Source organism: Rhinolophus sinicus, chromosome 1 (assembly GCF_057876585.1).
Source record: "Rhinolophus sinicus isolate RSI-liver-muscle chromosome 1, RSI-T2T, whole genome shotgun sequence".
Taxonomy (NCBI): Eukaryota; Metazoa; Chordata; class Mammalia; order Chiroptera; family Rhinolophidae; genus Rhinolophus; species Rhinolophus sinicus.
Genome location: NC_142501.1, coordinates 166728277 through 166750553, shown reverse-complemented (window position 1 = coordinate 166750553; position 22277 = coordinate 166728277). Strand labels below are relative to the sequence as shown.

General features: G+C 35.3%; 1 protein-coding gene across 8 annotated transcripts in view; it reads left to right on the top strand.

Annotated features, from left to right (window-relative positions):
* Positions 1-22277, top strand: part of WDFY3 (WD repeat and FYVE domain containing 3) — a 247309-nt gene that overhangs the window by 195488 nt on the left and 29544 nt on the right. For 6 of the 8 annotated variants that reach the window (XM_074323992.2, XM_019731299.3, XM_019731293.3 and 3 more), the window contains 9 exons: positions 6212-6265; positions 8577-8745; positions 11101-11264; positions 13777-13925; positions 15051-15171; positions 15733-15818; positions 17353-17433; positions 20550-20604; positions 20877-20996. In XM_074323992.2, coding sequence (XP_074180093.1) covers positions 6212-6265; positions 8577-8745; positions 11101-11264; positions 13777-13925; positions 15051-15171; positions 15733-15818; positions 17353-17433; positions 20550-20604; positions 20877-20996 — 999 coding nt within the window. The remainder of the gene's footprint in view (positions 1-6211; positions 6266-8576; positions 8746-11100; positions 11265-13776; positions 13926-15050; positions 15172-15732; positions 15819-17352; positions 17434-20549; positions 20605-20876; positions 20997-22277) is intronic. The other 2 variants (XM_019731298.3, XM_019731300.3) reach the window with 1 other exon arrangement.

The window sequence follows — 22277 nt, the reverse complement described above, 5'->3', positions numbered from 1 at the left end:
GGAATCGTGTGTGTTTAAGTCTGGGAAAATAGTCTTTTCCAATAAAGTCACTACAAATTTAAGAAGAGAAAACAGAGGAGTATAACGTCCACTGAATTCAATTCTGAAAATCTTCATAGAATTTCTAAATAATAATTCAACACTTCACTGTCCAGAAATAATCCTTTGCCTCCAAAATGAAGAGTGTTTTTCTCCTTAGATACTCACTTTTGTCATGGAATCACAGCTCTGGGAAATGGAAGGAAATTTCACAGATAATCTTATCCAGCCTTCGAATACTATTATTTCAATGGGAACTCAATTATAAAAACATTATTTGTGAAGTGTTTTACTTTATTTGTACCGTGTCTTCACAATGCGGTGTGTATTTTATACTTACAGCACATCTCATTCAGATTAGCCGCATTTCCCGTGCTCAGCAGCCACATACAGATAGTGGCTATTGTAATGAGTGGGCCAGCTCTGGAGAACTGGACTGTTAGACTAGTGTTTCATGATTTTTTTTAAAAACCTATACCCTTTGCGATAAACATAAAGTTCTCATGCCCTCCTTTAATGTCATTTAAATTTTCAAAAAACAAACTGACTTTTTAAAAAGATAATATAGAAAACCATATTGTAAGATTGTCTCCCTCCCCAAGGATCTGACCGCCCTGTGTTTAATTAACCCCTGGACAGAACGGTTACTATCTCTCAAAGGGATGTATTCCATATTTTGTTTCCCCCTGCTTTTTAGCTGCCTCTAAAAGGAATCTAATGTAACTCCTACCCCCAATTAGAAAGTCATATCGCTACAAAGGATCATCTACTGAAGAACATACTAGGTTTGTTCTTCTTGACTAATTTGGTTAATGGGACTTTAGAATCTGAGAGGTCATAAAGTCCAACCACTCGCCCAGTGTAGAGGTTTTATTATATTTTATTTAAAATTTAATTTCAAAACTCTTCATGGTTTAAGTACTTTCACATTCTTGATTTTATATTTGATTCTCTCAACAACTGAAGAAGCTAAGATTTATAAAGGTGACTTGGAATATGGGTCTTCTAATAAGTAGTTCAGATCATACAATGTGGGGCGACCTGCATTGTTCCAGTTCCTCTTTTTCTTTCTCTGCCCAAACCCTGGATCCATTTTCTAGTACTCATTGATTACACCTCTGTCCTGATGGTACTTAGAATGTAGATTGTAGACCTGCTAATATATAATTATTTAAAATTTTTCAAGATAGCTCCCTAAAGTCCGTTCTAAACTTTGTCAAGAATGCCATATTTGGTACAGCTGCACCTTAAAATACTATAATTTCTATTACTAGCACATTACATAAGAAAATTAATCTACCCATATTTTGGTAGCCTTTTATTAGCCCTACTTTTGTCAGAGCAAACCAGCAATACAATCTCTAATTCTTAATCTGTTTCTCTAAAATAAATAACTGACTAAGAATTTAAGCCTGTAGTGATTTGATAAAATATTTCTTCTTGAGTCAACACTCATTTAAATTGAATTCATTCAAGAATACTAAAACATTAGGTAAATATGCTCTCCTAAATGTGTGACAAACTCATTGTTTTTGTTTAACTGAGGCATATACTTTTTGTTACATACCCATAATATTTGTATCTTATTTACTTCTTTCCTCTTTTATAACAGTGTCATTTGTTTTACAGAAGTATATTTAAATTTCTAGATAAAAACAAAATAACCTATAGAGAGGTCACACTTACAACCTTAGCATCATTAGCATTTTACCTAAGCAAAGGAATTCACCAGCCTATGAAATCTGAACAGACCCATTCAGAAATATTAGGTTGGTGCAAAAGTAATTGCAGTTTTTGCAATTCTCAACCTTTTAAACTGCAGGTACTTTTGCACCAACCTAATAAGCATATACCATCTGGAACTTAATTTTTAAGCAAATGGGTTACTTATTGGGAAATACAGGGCAGTCAGGAAATGCTGGAGATATGTTTACAAAATAGAAAAGAGTGACTGGATGGGGAGATGGTTATAGAATGTGGAATTCATGCTGCTTAGTTCATGCACAAGTCAAGGTTCATATGCTATGATGAACTTTTCTGAATGAATAATTATTTTGGTTTTGCTAGTCCAAAATTTTTTGTAAATTTGAAATGCCATTATTAAATATCCACTTTTGCTTTATGGAATATGCAATCTGGCCATGTTGACAGCAAAGAATTTCCAAAAAACTAGAAGCAGCTGCTATCTCACTGACTTCTATTATGAAATCAAAAAAAGAGAGTTAATTAAAAAGCACAGTGAGCTCAGTGCTCTGCAGAGTTTACATGCGGTTTCATTTACGTCTCATAAATGCCCTCTGAGGTATATAGTCCATAGTATTATCCCAAATTTACAGATGAGGAATAGAAACCTAGAAAAGTTACAGAGCCCCTCCTAGGTCACAGCTCCTAAGCAGTGGAGTGATACATAATGGGTATAGGTTGACAGTGCTTCTGAAGTTGAATCATTTTTGGAAAAGAAAAGATTCTGATGCTTGATGGTTTTGTGACATCCATAGACAGTGAATTTCTTCCAGAAACCATATATGAGGTTTTGTCTTTCTAATGCTAACAGAGCACCTAGAATTGAATAAATGTTGAGTGAATGGGCTACCAGCCTTCTCTCTTCCTAAGTCCTAGATTTTATCCATTGCCATAGAATTCTATAGAATTTTCCTTATTCTGAAATTTTTTCACTAAAAAGGGGTAGACCCAGATTTAATGGGGCTCTATACAAGTTTATACAACTTGGGGAAGGGCTCTATAAGAAAAAGCGTAAACAATTATGAGTACAAAATTACTAGGGCCCCTCTTACAGGATTTTGAAAGGAGTCCATGGAAAGGGAGGCCTCTTGAATTTTAAGCAAATCCACCTCTGTCCTGAACAAATTAAATTTTGCCTCCCAGAGGTGGAGCTCAATCACTTCTTCTCTTTCATTTCCCATAAATGTGTTGCTCTCCTTGCATTCATGTTTACAGAATATAGTCGGTACTTTTTGCGATACATCGGGTATGTACCAACCTAAAAATTGCTGTTTGAAGCCTCATGATAGGTAAGCAGGGTTTACCTGAACCAAGAGCCAATGGTTTGATTGTTTGCCTTATTAAGAATAATTATTGTGTCTAAGTAACATTACTTAAATAATCGTGTTGCTTAAGCTGAATGGATTCAGTGATGATTAGAAAGTTATTTTCTTGTTTTAAAATCTTTGATGTGTTAGAAATGAATCAAGTGATTTTTCTCAGTTGCTAAAATTTTATTTCTCAAACCTTGATAATATTGCATATGTATAAAAAACAACTTGCCTATTATTCTGTTTTGAACTTTATTTCTTGATTTTTAATTTGATGTTAGTTTATAGAATGTAGAACATATTTTAGTGTTTTATTTGCCACAGACTTAAAAGCTTTGAAAGTTTCTCAACTAAAATTATTTCAATAAAAGCAACAGTAATAATAATTATGTCCTGAGAAAATTTGATACATGCAGAAAATTCTGTGTTCTCACATGAAAATAATTTATCTTCTGCACAGTGACTTTCCTTGGGTGGTAATTTTCATAACTGAAACAGCTAATCTAAATTGCTCTGTAATTCTATATTTTAAGTGGTAATATGAATTACAGATAGTGTTACGATGTGAGCCTAAGATATGATGAAAATAGAAAATCTGGTTTTGTTTTGTTTTTTAAGATTGAGTCAGAGAATTTTTTTTTTTTTTTAATTTTATTGGGGAACAGCATGTTTCTTCAGGGCCCATCAGCTCCAAGTCGTTGTCCTTCAATCTAGTTGTGGAGGGCGCAGCTCGGCTCCAAGTCCAGTCACCATTTTCAGTCTTGAGTTGCAGGGGGCACAGCCCACCATCCCATACAGGAATTGAACCAGCAACCTTGTTGAGAGTTCGTGCTCTAACCAACTGAGCCATCCGACCTCCCCTCCAGAAACTCAGCAGCAGCTCATTGTCTTCAATCTAGTTATGGAGGGCGCAGCTCACTGGCCCATGTGGGAACCAAACCAGCAACCCTGTCATTCAGAGCTCACGCTCTAATCAAATGAGCCAGCTAGCCACCCCAAAATCTAGTTGTTTTTAAGCTGTTGTCTCATTATTCTGAATCCTCTGGAAGGAAAATAAGATTACATATTTTGCCATTTAAAAAAAATATATTTAAATACCAAAACTAGGTTTCAATTCTGTAACCCCTTTGTTTGCACAGAGTGATAATCTCGAACAAAATTTACTATTCTTTGTAAATATCATTGGGGTAAAAACCTCTGTGTCTACCTATTGATGTTGGGCTGCTTGAGGCAAAAGGATAAACTTACAGGAAGATTCCTTTTAACGAGTCTCTTGTGGCTGCCTCCACATATATTTTTATATAATGTATAGATGTCACAGGACTCAGAAAGTAAGCAGCTCATTCGGGAAATTCTTTTGCCACAAGCACTATAGAAAAATTAGAAGTAAAGAAACAAACAATTATTTTCTAGAAGTTTTGACTTTGAAAACTGAGATTTCTATGTAAACATAATTAAAACAATAATTTATTAAAAAAATTTAAATAAAAGAGATTTATGGTAAGACTAAAATTATTGGTATAACATATATCTTAACTATTGAATGCTCTGTCTTTTCGAGCAAATACGTGTTAAACCAGCAGCACTGTACAATATACTGCAGAGAAAATACACGAGTGCACAAGTTAGACCCTGCCCACAATCTGAGTGGGAGTGTGTAGTGGACGTCAGAGTTGGGTTTGACAATAGTAATTGGTCCATTTTGCTATATTGGATTTATCACGTGTCTATCCATCATTCTATCTTGTTGTTTTTTTATGGATTTCCAAGTGAGTTGTAGAATCAGTACCCTTCACCCCTAAACACTTACACATGCATATCAATAATTACATTTCAGTATTTGTTTATAATTTTTTTATATTGACATTGAAACACACAAGTCTTAAGTGTACCATTCAGTGAGTTTTAACAAATGTGTAGTATATACTCGTGTAACCCAAGCTCTTATCAAGATAGAGAACATGCATGTATATTTTAAAGATTATTCTTTAGTATAAGGTGTGCTTTTGAAAGTGTACTTTGAAAAAGAAAAGTTTACTAAAACCATGTGAAGTATTTGAAAGTATTCCCAGTAGTTCTGTGTTTGTTTTGCCTAAGGAAGCACACATCAGTGAAAGCATTTTTCTTGCTCATGTTTACTGTAGGGAACGATACTAGAAGTCATCTCCAGACATATACCATGAAAAGGAAGGAAAATTGGAAGTGGTTCTTGGGTGCACTGTTGTCTGTCTGTAGCTATCTGTGTGTTTACCTGCATAAGACACACACTACAGTTCAACAGAAATTTCCTTTCTGTTAATCAGGATTTTATTCTGAGAATAAAATATAAAGCAACCACCTAATTCTTTCAAAAGTGCTCTTTACGAAAACTTTTCGTTTGGAGGCTGATGATCCATTCCACCTTCTTCTTTCAGCCTTTCTGGGGTTATAGCTGTGAAAAGAGAGAAGGAAGTAGGGCCTTAGACTTTTAAAGAAGGACTGGTTTTAACTAACGAGTACTTATCATGTTTCCCCGAAAATAAGACCTAACCGGAAAATAAGCCCTCCCATGATTTTTCAGGATGACATCCCCTGAACATAAGCCCTAATGCGTCTTTTGGAGCAAAAATTAATGTGAGACCCGGTCTTTTTGTCGGGGAAATACAGTAGTTATTTCTGAGGTATGGGGTATTGTAGATAATTGTTAAACCAGTTGCTCCTGTTATTAATATAAAACAGATCTGGGGGATAAACACAGTGACTGGTAGGCGGAAGATAATAGTTAGCATTCAGTTCTATTACTCAGTTTTTTTCTTTTGAAGCCATATAAAGAGTTGCCTATAAATCATCCATGACAATGGCAGCCTGTGCTGTAGTTGTGTCTGTGTGATTTTTAAGTTTGCCCTATTCAGTAGCCTTGAGCATTTTAGTGTATTTAAGTTTTACTTTAAAACTGCTTTTGATCATTGAGAAAATAATCACATGATACAGAGTGATTATTTCAAGCAACTTAGGATATCGTGTTGATTTTCTTTGAGTACATTGTCCGTATTCCATACAGTCCTCAAGAAAATTTTATTTTTGTGTTGTTCTTTGTGGTTTTTTTTCTGATGTGTTTGTACTTAATACCCTGTTTTCAGTCTGAGATCCCAAGTAAACAGCCTGAGACACCCGATGATATCATTCCTCAAAAGGTAAAACACAAATTACCATAAAAGAATGCAAAATACTTGCAGTTTTGTTTTTTGGTTTGGGGTTTTTTGGGGTTTTTTTAGTGCATGGTAGACTAGACTAACTTAAAAGATTGACTTTCAATTTGCTCTTTCTGTTAAGTTTCTTAGAGTTGAAAAACTGGTTTCATTCATGCTGAAAACTGTTGTAGCCTTTCTTGGCTTTGCTCTGATTAGCTTTCTAGGGTCTGTATGCTGCTCACTAACAGGCAGAGTCTTCACTGCTCTCACCATAAAATGGGTATGGCTTCATTCAGAAACTAACAGATTCTGACGCATGTTAGTAATGGGCAGTCTGACACCTTCAACTTTGTTTTTCAATTACTCGGTTAATTTTTCTAGATACTAAACTATATTTTGAGAATGCAAGGGTGCCCTCTTTTAAAACTATGTCTTCAGTCAAGGAACTAATGGAAACTAAGTGTATGATCACTTTTTAAAATACAATTTAAATTTATTTTGATTTGTTAAAAAAAAATTTAATCGTTTTCTTTTTCCAGAAAGATTCTATACATAATTCAGTAAAAAATGTAGTTCTTTTGAACACAGAAATATACCTCAAAATATTGAGGGAAAGATGCTTATGTTTCCAAGTTTAAATCTGCAGAAGTTGTCCCACATGTGTTAATGCATTGTCTTGCCCATCACTAACTCTGCTTTCATCTTTTTAAAATGAACAATTTTGAGTTGAAGATAATTGTTATACCTCATGTAGAAGAATTGTTATAGTACAAAGATTGCTACCTTTCTCTCATTTCAAAAATATTGTAATATTCTTAAGTTTGCTCATCAGATTGATCCTTCCATAATTATAATACTATTTTACATCATTTTTATACTTTCCTATATTATGTACTATATTTCAGTTTCCATTTGCTGCATATCATTCCTCAGTTAGCTTACAGCTCTCTTTATTCCATGACTCTGTACCTGAAGTAAAACAAGGGCTATGTGGCTTCAGTTAGGTGTCTTTTTATCTCAAAATTGATTCAGTATTTTAGCGTAAATATTCCAACCAATTGGACACTTGTTTTCCACTTCAGTTGGAAATCATTTTTTTAAAAAGGTCTTGCTTGAAATAAGCGTTTTTGTAGACAATACATATTGACTACTTGAGTTTGAAGAGTAGGCCGGTAGAATATTATTCATTAGATAACTCTTATTCATAGGAAAGGAGAAGTAAAATAATATTTAGAAAAGGAATATTTTAAAGTATGTTTCAAATCCCATCTTTTTCTTAATTGTTAATCCAAAGTCTGGGTCTAATTCTAATTGACAAATCTTTATACACATAAACTTTTCCCTCTGGTTTTACATTTTTTGCAGGAAATTTTAGGCCTTAATTTTTTTCATTGTATTACAGTTTTACAGGAAAAAAAAGGTTTAGGTCAATTGGAGAAGCTGTTTTTAGGATAAATATTAATTATTCTAAAAAAGAAATGCTCTTGTGTCATGCCAAAAAGTAAGTCTTTTCTAATGTTTCTAGGTAATTAATTTCTTCTTCAAAACGAACTTATATATGTTCTTGATCTATTAATTTAGTTAGTAAGTTTATGGATCATATTCTTCTACACAACAAACAATGAAGATGTTTTAGCAAGTTGGCGATACCAGCTTGGAGTGGCAGGCCAACCAGAAAGCGCCATCTGGGCTGAAGCTGGTTGATTCCATGTTGGGTCAGGACTCGCTGGAGGTTTGGGCCATTTCCAGAGTTCCAGTGAGAATATGGAAACATGGAAAAGAACAGGGCAGTTCTGAGTCTCTACCTCCAAGTATCTGAAGTAAACACTCACACAGATGATTCCAACTGAATACTGGTGGGGCAGCCCCTCTGGCCTGACCTACTTACTTTACTTGGGGTGGAAGCAAAGTTCTGGACTCCTCACGACTAGACATCCCCCTTGGAACTTGATGTTCTCCAACACTGGGTGTTCTCTTCATTCTATTATATGGGGAGGTTTTCTGATACATCACTGAGGCCGTACTGTACCAACGTGAAAACGTTATTTGACTTGAGATGATTTACTTCTATTTCAGGAAGAACAAGACTACTAATATTGTTGTTTTGTAGGTGTCTTAAAAATCAATGGAATTTAAAAATAGAGAAACTTAACCCAAAAATCTATGGGTTTACTGTGTATAAATACAGTCTATTAAAAATCCATTCAAAAAGGTAAAATATAAAGAAGACTTAACATCATACCTTCCCTCAGGTACCTTATATTTTAATTCTTGAAGATGATTATCTGAGTCTTTCTCTTTTGTTATTTCTTAGAAACCTGCTCGGTACAGAAGAGCCGTAAGTTATGACAGTAAAGAATACTACATGAGACTGGCCTCTGGCAATCCAGCCATTGTCCAAGATGCCATTGTAGAGAGTTCAGAAGGTGAAGCTACTCAGCAAGAACCAGAGCATGGTGAAGACACTATTGCCAAAGTCAAAGGTCAGCCTTTCTCTGGGATTTTAATTAAAAATCCTTTGGGAGTCTTCCTGTATTTGAATTTATATGAAACTGTGAGCAACTGTGATCAGTGGGGCCAGCCTTAAAGGTGTATGCATATCAATGTTTTTAGCATCTCAGCCTTCTTAAGGATTGATTTCTGCAGAACTAAAGGGACTGGCCCTTTATTTCCTGCAGACAAATATAATATACCCATTGGCTGGATATTTTTTTCTCATTGTGTTTGGCAGAATTATCAGTGGTACCTGATACTTTGAAGTTAAGGCCCTGATAGCTAAATAAATATTTATAAAATGAAAGCCACTACTGAATGTGCTTTCGTGCATGTTAGCCAATAGTAAGCAATAATGGTCTTTCTTCCTGTGAGCTAAGACAGATTATTCCAAATCTGTACTTTACGAGCGTAGTAAACCATACATACTATGATGAATTGGACTAAAATGGCCATGTACTTTTTGATTCTGTACTTTTACATGTGTGTGCCCTCTGCCTCCTTCCTTGATCTGGACCTTAACAAACCCTCCCCAGTCTCAAAGACATTGGTCAGAAAGCAAATCTTCCTTCTCTGAAGGCTTTCCAACTCCCCTAGCCCCCGAAAGCACTTTGCTTTTACATCTCTTATAGCAACGTCAGTGATTTTTCACTGCTTTATATTTTTTCTAAATTAGAAGTTTTCAGAAGCAGAGATTATTTTTCTTCTTACTTTATAGCTTTTGGCACATGCCTAGCACAAAGTGGGGATTCAGTCAATATTGAATAAGTAAAGTAATCCACCGTTTTAAATTTTTTAAGCCTCTGATTCACCATAAATTCAAAAGTCTTAGCATATTTTATAAATAAAGCCCCAGAATGTAAATTAAGCACTGGAAATTAAAAATTAGTCTCACATCTCATTGTTTAAAAAACAAATAGTGTATGACCATGTCAACAAAAGCACCATGGATAACTGATCCGTTTCTCCTATTATTATAATATACTAATATACCTATTATCTCTCATGATGACTCTGACTTACTAAACATTTCATAATGGAGCTAACATTTTCATAGAATCCTTGAAACTTGTCGTAGTTGAACAGTGTTTACAATCTTCTAATTTTCTTGACATTGCGCCAGAAAAGTTATTGACATAGGTCCAAAACTATATTTACTGGGTATAAGCCAAGGTATAACTTACAGAGTCAGTCAGATGACTCATGTTTGGGTTGTTGGAAGTTAGCTTCTTTTGGCCCTATGTTCGTAATCTCTAATTGAGCTAAAACCACAAATATTGTAATATGCAGGGTGTTGTGTTAGACATCAAGTTGGACATTTTGATTCATCCAGCTAAACATGTTGGAGCTGTGAGCTTTTCCTCCTTGCGGATGTTCTCAGCAGGACTTGATTGCTCTTGCCTGCTCACTATGCTCTTTCATAGGTGAAAAGAAGGCCCTTCCCAAGGCAAAGCAGAGCCTCTGATAATTCATGTTCAAAGTATAAGATTTTAACAGGCTGACCTATGCTTTTCCAAGATCTTAGAACAACTATCATTTGTAGGTCTAACATGACTTTTTTTGGTACACAACTATTAATTTAATTAAACGTTAGATTTAGAGTATATTTTGCATGTTTCTCATACTTTGGGACCTAATCAACTGATTTTAATGTCACCTACTGTGATTGTTAATAAAGTTATCAGATGTAGACAATAAAATGTTTCCTTAATGTACAAATTAAATTATTTGTGCCTGTATTATAAATAATTCTGTTATTACTCTTTATGACCTTGGTGATTTGATCAAAGTCATTCATGTAGGACCATAGTGCCATTTATGACATGAATCTTGAAGTAGTCCTCATAGGCCCTCACGTAGGTGGGATCTCCTGTAATCAGGTTTATAACTTGCTTTCTTTATTTTTGTTCCTGATTGTAATTGTTCATTTATTCACAGTATCCCTTCCATGGCACTTGTCCGTATATAACACCATCCTTACCATTAATTATGCTAAACTCTGTTTATCATCATCATCTGATACTTATTTAGAATTTACTATTTAGTAACCATAATACCAAGTATGTTTTTACATAAATTACCTCATTTTGTCCTCCAACAAGCCTCTAAAATAGACAGTATTCTTATCCCAGTTTCATAGATAAGAAAATCGAGGTTCAGAAAGAGCAAATGATTCTCCGTAATTGTTTAACTCTAGAGCCTGTGTTTGTAACCACTGTGCTACCTCCCTGATACCTTCTACAGTTATCTCAAATTGGAACTGTATGGGGGGGATGGCATGAGACTGAACCGCTCCCCAGATGGTCCCTGCAAGGTCACACGGCCCTCTTGGTTCTCATTCATAGGTCTGGTCAAGCCTCCTCTGAAACGGTCTCGATCTGCCCCTGATGGAGGAGATGAGGAGAACCAGGAGCAGCTGCAGGACCAGATTGCTGAGGGCAGCTCCATGGAAGAGGAGGAGAAAACGGACAATGCCACCCTACTGCGCCTGTTAGAGGACGGAGAGAAGGTACTGTGCTTCTAAAAAGGAAGGATCGGCTTTAAGTCATGTGTTCCCATTTTACAAGACCAGTTGACAGGGTATTTATCTGGTGGCAGAAGATAAATATTTTAGCCTCTGTAATGAAATACATTATTAACCAGCCTTTTAAGGTCAGTGCTATACTTCTCTCATCTTCGGGATTTTCTGATGTATGTGAACACACTAAAGAGCATAAAGTTTCAACAGGTACTGTATTAACAATTGACACCTAGTTCACTATCTTCCTCTATCCCCTTTATTAGACTGCAGTTCTTACCATAATTCTCTATTACAAAACCATGTACACAGCCCATTCTGGCCTTGTACTTTTCTGTACTCCAAGATATTCCAATAACCACCTGTAGGAGGCTTCAGCCAGTCTTACCAACCCACCCCACGCCCCAGACTCGTATTTAATCCCTGCTCTCCTGCACTCACAGACTACCTTGCCTTCCTTTTTCTCTCCCACCCTATTCCACCATGGCCACGTCTCTAGACGCACGTTACTAACTCTGCCCTGCAGCCTGAGCCCCCTGCAGCATTTATGCCGTGTCATTCACTACCTCTGTGATGTCATTTCTTTATTCTGTGCTTAACTCATTATCTTCTCTGCCAAAATGCCCCTCTCTCCATCATTTGCATAACTTCTATCCCTCTAACTCCCACTTGGTACAGCCTCATTTGTATGAATGTCTTCAATACTCAAATGTAGGAAGCTTTCCTTGAGTGTCTTGCCAGCTCAGGCTGGTTAGATGTCCTTTCCGTGTGTTTTTATATTGCCATATATAGGGCACTGTATTTTATCCTGTCATGATTGTGTTTCTGTGTCTGTCTCTTCCCCTAGAAAGGGAGCTCCTGATAGGCAGGCACTGCTTTCTATTCCTATCCCATTATTTACACAGTTCCAGTCACCTAGTAGACACCCAGTAAACTTTTGAATGAAGGAGTGCTTTGTAGAGTAAATAAAAGGATAAATGAATGAAGGGATAAATGAATTAATATGTAGTGAGTATCATCTTTTTAAAAGATGGGTTTTTTTGCCTGTTATATTAGATCTTGGTATAACCTTTGAAAGCTTATCTACTAAGAAGCAGTAACCAGAAATTAAGACATAATTTTTTAAATTCTGTTCAAATATATGACCTCAATCTAGAATGAAAATGTTTTTAAAAATCATGTCACTATAAAACTACAGTAGGTCTGAAGGAAGCCCAAGAGAGGCTTCTGGGATCCTGCGAATATTGTTTCTTGATCTGGGTGCTGGTTGCATCATTTTTAGCATTTGAAAATTCAAACTCTGCATTTATAAAGTAAACGTTTTTCTGTATGTATGTTATACTACAATGAAGTTATTTAGAAAGTATATCAGTGTTTTTCCTATAACATTCTACATTTTTATTATTGAATAGTTCAAATGTGATGAAAATTGACTTACATTTGCATGTTTTAGAAAATCTATTTTCTAATGCTGTCGTTTAAAAATTTTTAATCTCATGACTACAGTTTTTGCTCTAATTGCTTTAAGTTTCAGTAGTGTAGGAAGTGTATTCAAACTGACATTTATTTGACGTTTGTTTGCTTCTGATTTAGGTGTTGATATTTTTTCCTTGACTCATGTTGAACTGAGTTTAAAGAAAGAATTTTTACTAAGAACAGATCCTATTCGTTGGAAAGAAAACAATACTTACATTGAGAGATTTAGTGACTCCCTCCTCCTATGAGGAAAATACAGCTTCTGCCAAGTTTGGCTTTTTTATAATGGCACAACAAACAGTCTGCCTGGCATGCAGGATCCAGGTGGGAGCAAATAGGGACAAATTCCCCAGTTCCAGTTCCAGGAGTTGTTATGGAAAAAGAGGAAAGTGATCTGTGTGGAAGAGAGGACAGCCAACAATTGCAGACATGATTATGTACATTCTCTCACTAACTCTTGTAACAGGCCAGTGTATATTTGAAATTTACAAAGGAAGACACAGAGGCCCAGAGAAAGTAGGAAACTTGGCTACACTAAGTGACAGAAGGGTTGTCAGGCACTGCAGACCTTTTTTATTCTGTATCATCTTGCCTCACAAAGGGCACCATCCTAATCTCTTTCCATATACGCCTCAGTTCCGTTTCCTGCCGACTTTGTTGGTCTGTCACCTTCATTATCCAACTTGTTCATCACTTGTAGAACATAGTACATTTGTACCTGGCACATAATGAGTACCCAGTGAATATTGAGATAAATGAATGGGTGGATGGATATGAGTAAGTTTGTTTCCTTTTACCAATGTGAACTGCAAATCAGACTGCAGCTTTAGCAGATTCTTTTTAATATGCTTAAATTCAGATTTAATATGCTTAACTCAGGAGATGCGCTAGCAGTGACATCTCAGCAAAATCCTACTTGCCCATTAAATCCATGTTTAAAAACATTTTGCTTCAGTTATATCAAAAAAGAAATTACCTCAATTAAAAAAAAATCTATGTTAATGAATGTTTATGATTTTCTTCATAGATCCAACACATGTACCGCTGTGCTCGAGTCCAGGGCCTGGATACCAGTGAGGGGCTACTTCTTTTTGGTAAAGAGCATTTTTATGTGATTGATGGATTTACAATGACAGCAACCAGGGAAATAAGAGACATTGAAACCTTACCTCCAAAGTAAGTAAATGAATGAAGAAACACAAAGTGCTCCCATCTTTAGAAAACAATATGTTTACATAGTTTTATTTAATCCAAAAATTGTGTTTTAAACAATGTTATCTTTCAGTTTGTGTGTATCCATCATTAAATATTCACAAGGATAATAGTAATAGTTATTTAAAGGTAATAAAGAAAATATTTCCCTTATTAAAATGAAAGCTAAATAAAATTTATAGCTATGCGTTAATAGCATTAGAAACAAATTCCTTACATAATAATTTGTATATTTATAAACTGAATTTACAAATTGTTCTTTTTGTTTAATTTCAGTACAAACACAGTATGGAGAAAATGCAGTTAGCTGCACCATACTCTCATAGATGAAGAAGCATCCATGTCCTCTGTTGAGTGCCCCAGAAGCAGTGTGATTGAAGCACAGGCAGGAATTAACTGACTGGGTTTTATCCATCTTCCTTTGCTTTTGCCAGTCCTATGATGGAAGTGATAGTGGGTAATGGAAAACCCAGGAGACAGACAAAACTAGAAGGAAGATAAAAAGCTTGAGGCTTAGAAAATCAACATGCTCTTCTCTGCTTTTCACATTTTGAACACCTAACACAGTTGAATGTAGACTTAGTCTCTGAAGTTCATTCCTAAGAGATATTTCAGATAATTACTTTCAGCAACAGTCAGGGCCACATCAGGACTTTCGTGGGCCCTTCCTCCATATAAATGTATTAAAAATTACATTTGATGACTGTTGGTTTAAAGATTAATATATTCACATTATATATTAAAACATTTTCTTTTGCCTAAAAGTTTCATTTTTTTCCTGATTTTAAAAGAAATTAAAACATTTTCTTGGGCCCCTGAAGGTATTTAGGCCTAAGTACTATGCCTGATAGGTAAGTTGGCCCTGATAGCGATAATGGGAGTTTAAAATCAGTTTCATCAAAGGGGGTTCCTTGTGTGCTGAGTAGCTGACAAATTATTCTCTTAAACATATTTTTTGAACTGAGTATTCTGATATATTGTTCCCCGCTCCTATTAATACGAATATGTTGAAATTAATAGCCTTTGTTGAACAGTGAACTTATATCTCAGTGCGTTTTTGTTTATCTCCTTTCTCTTGGCTACCTACAGTATGCACGAGCCAATTATCCCTAGAGGAGCCAGGCAAGGCCCCAGTCAGCTCAAGAGGACATGCAGCATTTTTGCATATGAAGATATCAAGGAGGTACATAAACGGAGGTATCTCCTGCAGGTAGGTTGCTTTAGTAGTGCTAACTGTTTTGTAATGTTCCTTTATTCAGAGGAAGTATTATTTTAAAGCTGATACATGTCATGAAAATTCTCTATAGGAACTGAGAATTTTCCCTAGATTTGGTTATATGATAGACAGACTCATGTCACATGGGTGCATAACTCTGTATAATACTACTTTTTTTTTTTTTAAACACAACCTGAAACTTGAGTGTTATCTTTGTCATCCATCTTTCCCTATAGTTTTCCAAATCAATATTATAATTGTCTTGCAATATAAAAATTACATACTCACTATAATTTTATAAAATTATAATTTCATAATTACTTTATTTTTACCATCATTCTATTATTAAAGATTTTAGAAACAAATTGAACAGAATAAATTCAGAATAAATTGGTTCCCTTTATTTTATACTTTAGTCTGCTGGAATTCATAACTGTAAAAATGTTCCTCGGCCAACAAGTTAACTTCTTCAACACTGTAGAAATTCATAGTGGAAAAGTTAATATGTAACCTTATTTGTGCTTTTCTTAATGTTTTTCTCTCTGATCATTTCAGCCTATTGCTGTGGAAGTTTTCTCTGGAGATGGACGGAATTACCTCCTTGCTTTTCAGAAAGGAATTAGAAATAAAGTCTATCAAAGGTATTGTTTATTAGGAATACTTTTTAATGCTATCATGGGAAGTGATGAAAGAGAAACTAGTACCAGTTCAACTAGTTTTTAAAAATCTAGAATTTAGATCAGTGACTTAACTTCTTTGAAGAAAATGTTTGTTTCATTTTTGCCAGCCTCTTGAAACATGATTCTTCTAACTAGCTTTTAAAATGATGCTATTTTATTGTGAAATGCTATTTTCCTTCTGGTAACTTATACAAGATGTCATCAAAAGCTACTTTTATCACTAAGTCCTGTGTCTCTAAATGTAAAAGGAGGATGAAACTGTACCTTCAAAAATAGTACTTCAGATTCAAAATAGGCTTTCTTCATATTTACCGAAAAGGAGACAATGCCATTTGCTATTGAGACTGAGTTCCCTTAGAAGTTACATTCATATGAGACTTTCCCCATCTGGCCCTGGAAGGGAAGTTTGGATACCTTCATCCTTGAAAAAGTCGCACAGCCAAGTAAAGCAGTTAACCTACTCTAACCATATTTTATTTTTGGTAAACTATATTAAAATTTACCTTGTAAAAGAAAAATAATACATATCCATGGTGCTCAAAGATATTTTTGTTGTATGTATGAATAATAAGACTTGTATGAACTGATCATAAGTCTGAGAGACCTTCTCTTGTTCTTTGAAGGGTAGTATAGCTCCTGTAAGGGAAGTTTTATATTTCAGTTTATTTCCATGAGGAATAGCTAATACTAAGCACCATTGCTTATCATTGCAGTACAGTCATATTACCTGTGAGCACATGGGAGTGAGGGTGGTTCTTCAAATAAAGTGCCTGTGCCTGTTGATGCCAGAATGCCTATATGAATATAGGAAGAACTAAGCAAAGTGACTGAAATTTTAGTTATCTATCTTATTAGTCTCCAAAGGTGGTATTGTTTTCAATGCTAGGAAACTGTTCTTCATAACTAGATACCATTACAAAGAGATGAGTTTTTCTTTCAGCAATTTCTGTGTATATGCCAAGTTCATGGTCCACATCCATTTCCACATAATTCTCTCTTTGCCTTTACAAAATTCATGTTGTCATTGTGAGCAACTGAAAAAAATTTATGACATTGTCACATAAAGGTCCTTATCTTGTGTGTATCGTTACTTGTTTAGTGATTTCTCTGTTCTATTATTTGTGTAGCTGTCATCATTACTTGCTGCCATGTGCATATTTAGCTGTTAATCCCTCTTAGGACTTCCTTAAGTTGACTCAGTTTCTGTGAATCAGTGTTGCAAGGCCTTTTCTTCCAGTAATATGGCAAAATGTGTAAAAATCCAAAATGATAGATTTTGCTGTGGACCTTTGTGTTTGTGGAAGCCACTATCTTTCCCTTTTTTGTAACAGAATATTCTAATTATTGTGCCTTCCCTTTGCCTGCCATTTACTGGGTAATGGAGGAGTAAATGCAACAATTAAGATCCAAATGAATCACCCCTCCTTTCTTAAGCTCCCATTAGATGCTGACTGCGACTTCATTTCCAATTTTATGCTATTTTTAAATTTTCCAGGTTTTTGGCTGTAGTACCATCTCTAACTGACAGTTCAGAGTCTGTGTCTGGGCAACGACCAAACACAAGTGTGGAGCAGGGGTAAGTTGCTTGCTTCTTGCATTATACTCTAATAGTAAAATTAGGATGGTTTGTATCTGGATAGTATTATTTAATAATTTTGATGAATGTTCTCCCCTCCTGGTGGTTGCACAAAATTTTAAATACTGAAAGCTGGAAGGGAAAAAGAATGAATGCATGACCACTTATGTCATACCAGTGCTCACGTTTTCATCAGTTTCCTTGAAGTTTTTTTAAGCATGCTTATATTCTATGTACATAATTGAGTTCATATTATAAATACAGGTTTCTGTTCTTCCATTCAGTGTTTCGGGATTTTTTGTTTGTTTGTTTTTGTTTTTGTTTTTATTTATTTACTTATTTTTTATTGGGGAACAGCGGGTTTCTCCAGGGCCCATCAGCTCCAAGTCATTGTCCTTCAATCTAGTTGTGGAGGGCACAGCTCAGCTCCAAGTCCAGTCGCTGTTTTCAACCTTTAGTTGCAGGGGGTGCAGCCCACCATTCCATGTGGGAATCGAACTGGCAACCTTATTGTTGAGAGCTTGCACTCTAACTAACTGAGCCATCCGGTTGCCCCCCATTCAGTGTTATATGAAAATATTCCCCCCTGCTTTAAAAAAAAAAATTATTCTGAAACATTACTTTTCATTTGCTACCTATTCATCATATATATATAAAACATTCTTTTATTTTTGGATATTTCTTCTTTGTCAGATTTCCTTGTTACAATATTGCAAGTGTGATTCCTGATTATTTTTTCAGCATAAAGTCCCCTTAGTAAAATAGAGGGTATGAATTTGAACACTTCGATACACAAAACCTACTCAATTTACATAAAAATTATACATGTTTATATTCCACCCTTAGTGGATAAGTTTGCTTATCTACATAAGATGCTTGTCAACTTTTTATATTTTTTAAATTTTTACTGATTTCATAAAATGTGTTCTCAGTTTTTAAGCATGCATTTTTTAGTAATAATAATCTTGAGCTCCATATATGTTTGTTAGCCATTTTAAATCATCATTTGTGAATTATCCATAACTTTTCCCTATATTTTTCCTGAATTCCTTTTTGTTATTGTTGGTAGTGGTTTGATTTTTTTTCTTTTAATTGAGATATAATTAACATACAACATTATATTAGTTTCAGGTGTACAGTATAGTGATTTTATATATATATACACACATGTGTGTGAGCTTGTGTGTACATGTGTATGTACACACACACACACACACACACACACCGGGGTGCCAAAAAAATGTATACAGGTGGACACTTTGATCAATGTTGCTCAAGCAGTAGTTCGCCGTAATCAGAAGTGTCTGGACGCTGATGGTAACCACTTTGAGCACCTCTTGTAATTGCAGAAGTCAAACGTTTCTTGTGTTCATCTTTTGTTATTGGTATATATTGAGTATGACAATTTTAATAGTTTTCCTTTCTTAAAATGTGTATACATTTTTTTGGCACCGTCTGTATATATTATGAGATGACCATCACAATAGTTAAATAGTTGACCTATCCTCTGAGTTCTTATTATTAATTTGTATGGGATTTTTCTATAATAATGTATTACTCCTATGTTTGTCATATTTGTTGCACATTGCCCAGTTTTGTTCTTAATTTTGTTTTTTGACATTTAAATTTTAACTTCTGCTTTTATATGTTCAAACCAATCAGTGTTTTCTTTGTGCTCTTTTCAGCTGCTTTTAATCTTAGAAAGTCCTTCTGGGTGATAGGGCCGTTTTAAGAATTCATATACCCGGCTCCATCTGTAGTCCCTCACGAACTAGTAGCCCTTTATAATCCACAGGAAAAGAAGCAGTGCTTTGAGGGCTGCAAACTAATTATTACAACATGCAAGAAAATGCCTTAAAACTTTATTGGGGATTCTGTCATTTGAAAATAAAATTTGATTCCATTCTGTGTACATCTAAATATGTGAAATGCATGCATTCCTCTTTAAGTTGTTGCTTTTCTCTTTCTGTAGCTGAGATTTAGCTAATAGAGATGCTAAATATAGACTTCTGTTAACCTCAGAAACATGTTCTGTTCCTAATCATTTGTGTTGTTAAGATGAATACAGGAAGTAAAAAGCTCCCATGGGCACATTGAGCCTTTTTTCTACTTGTAATCAAATTGCTAGTACTTTTACCTGCCTAGATAATCTCCAACTTGCTACTTCATTGTTCTTGCTACTTTCTGTGCTGAGTTGGCATTTCTTAAAGAACTTTTAAAAACTCAAAGGCAAGAAGCAGAAATTCATTTCAAACTTTAATCTTCTTTTCAATTATTCCCTTTCTTATAAAGTTGAGGAGTGATCGTAGCTCCTTTTCCAGGAAGAGTATCCTGTACATTCAATTTGCCTGATGAATTTATCTAGAAGTAGGAAGTGGTGTCTGTACTATTGAGCTGGATATCTTTGTAACTAAGGTGTACAAATCTATTCATTTCCTTTCAGATAATAAAATGTATAGTTAAGTGCTTTCTTCCTGGTTCAGTAACCAGTTCACAATCTTTCAAATATTAATTATCAAAGTTATGAAGCTGTTAAACCTTAAGAAGGGTTTTATATCATTCTAGGAAAGCCTGCTGTCCAAAACAGTCCATAATTTTAAATGCCCTGAACAGCAATGACTTTCCAATTATAAAATATTCCTATTTTCTTTCACTTTTCAACACCTCTTTTAGGAAACATGCTGTGCATCTACTGTGTACAAATATACTATTTCAGTTACTCCAATTTAATGTCTTTAAATTGATTATTTGGGAATTATTGTCAAAGGTTGGACTAGATTGATGTTTTTCAAACTCTTGCCATAATCCATGGTAAAATATACGTACTACATCACATCCCAGGACACAAACTGAGATACAAGCACCAAAACAAAAGTTGGTATACTTCCCCTTACTCTTTGTGATGCCTTCCAGTGTTCTGTTTTCTTCAGTTTGATTCCACGTTATTTCCTATTTCAAAACGCTGATCACAACCTACTAAACTGATTTTATGATGTAATAGGCCCTCCATAGTTTAAAAAGTTCCTGGACCAGGTGACTTAAAATTTTCAATTTTATGATTACTCAGATTTAAAATTATATTGCCTACAATTTATTTAATTATTTCTTGTTTTCAGATCTGGGTTGCTTAGCACTTTAGTTGGAGAGAAGTCTGTGACTCAGAGGTGGGAGGTAAGCTTAATGAAAACGTTAAGCTTGCTTTGTAATTTATGGTGCGATAAAGGTATAAGTCATACAGTTAAAGGCACTTTCATAATCCATAGGATATGTGCCATAGAAAAAAATGTTTTGTTCTTGTTCTTTTCAGAAAAAAAGTTTAGATGTTCTGAAATCTGTAAGAAGGAAACGGTTCTTTACCTCGTTTTGCACATAAAATTTCTAAAAGTGAACATAGTCAAGATAATTGATTGCTCTGAAATAAATCTTTATTTATCTTTCCCAAGAGAGGTGAAATCAGTAACTTCCAGTATTTGATGCACTTAAACACTTTGGCTGGCAGATCATACAATGATCTCATGCAGTATCCTGTGTTTCCTTGGATCCTTGCAGATTACGACTCAGAGGTAAATCTGAAATCATTTTGTGTAAGTGGAACACATTTTCAAAAGTAATTAAAAAATACTGCCATTGCTCAAATGTTTTATTTGCTTTATATTTTAAAGTTCTCAGCAGGCACCTTTTCCAAGAAGATAAGAGTTTTAGCTTGAGTTTGTAGAAAGTATGGATAATTGATCAATTTCATGGGTATCGATTCATAATATCTATTTGGTTTCCTTAAGTGCTAATTAATTTGTATCCACTGAAGGATGTCGCTGTTCTCTACACTGCAGCCAATTTCAGAAACACAAATCTAATTGAGTCATCCCTCTGTTTAAAATTATTCAGTGAATCATCATCACAATTTGGAGAAAATTTAGAAACCTTAGTAACGCGCCCTTTACTAAGTCACTCCTACGTATCTCTCCCTCATGTACTCCCAGGGCTGCTGTTCTGGGCTACCCTGTTCATTTCCCTGTTACATCTCTCAGTCACTCTGCCCTCCCTCGTGGAATTCTCCCAGGGCCTGTGCACATCCCCTCGCCCATTTACAGATCACCTGGCTAGCTCCACTTCACCTGCAGGTTATCTGTCACCCCTGGGACATCTTCTGTCCTGTCACTCCTTCTCCTCCTTCCGTGCACACACTGCCTTGAAGCTGGATGGTGGTACTTTCTTTTACAGCGTGTTATAATCATGATTTGTGTCTGAACCAACTGGACTGTGAGGTCCTTGAGCACCAAGTATCTCTCAGTTCCCAGCCTCTAGAACAATGCCTGGTACTTAGTGTACACTGTAACATTTGTTGAACAAACCAAAGAAGCATTAATGATGTTATTTTGCATACAGATTTTGAAGGGACAGATGTACTAACTTGACTTACATTCATAAATGTGAATCAGTTTCTCCTGCTCAAATTCAAGTTTGGCAAAATTGGTGGGTCATGATGCCCTATAAAAAGGACGCAAATTAAATATCCCATGGCTACATATTTCAAATTTCTACATTTAAAACCCTCAGGAGGTAACTTTTGGTTTCCTTTTAAATATATGACTTAGGTCAGCTAGAGATGAGCTTTTAAAATAATCTCTGGTAGACTGCAAGATTCCATGTCAGTTGGAAGTCACTTGATGGGGTTTGATGTTGCCTTTTAGAGATGAACGAATTACTAAGTGCTTCTACTTTGTTTCACTTCTCAACCATCTCTAAGAAGGAAATGCTCAGAAGTGAAGTTGGAGTGAAACAGGGGAGGAGGGGAAGAGAACAGAAAGGAGATTTGCTCCTCCAGTTACGTGGGTGAGGGAAGA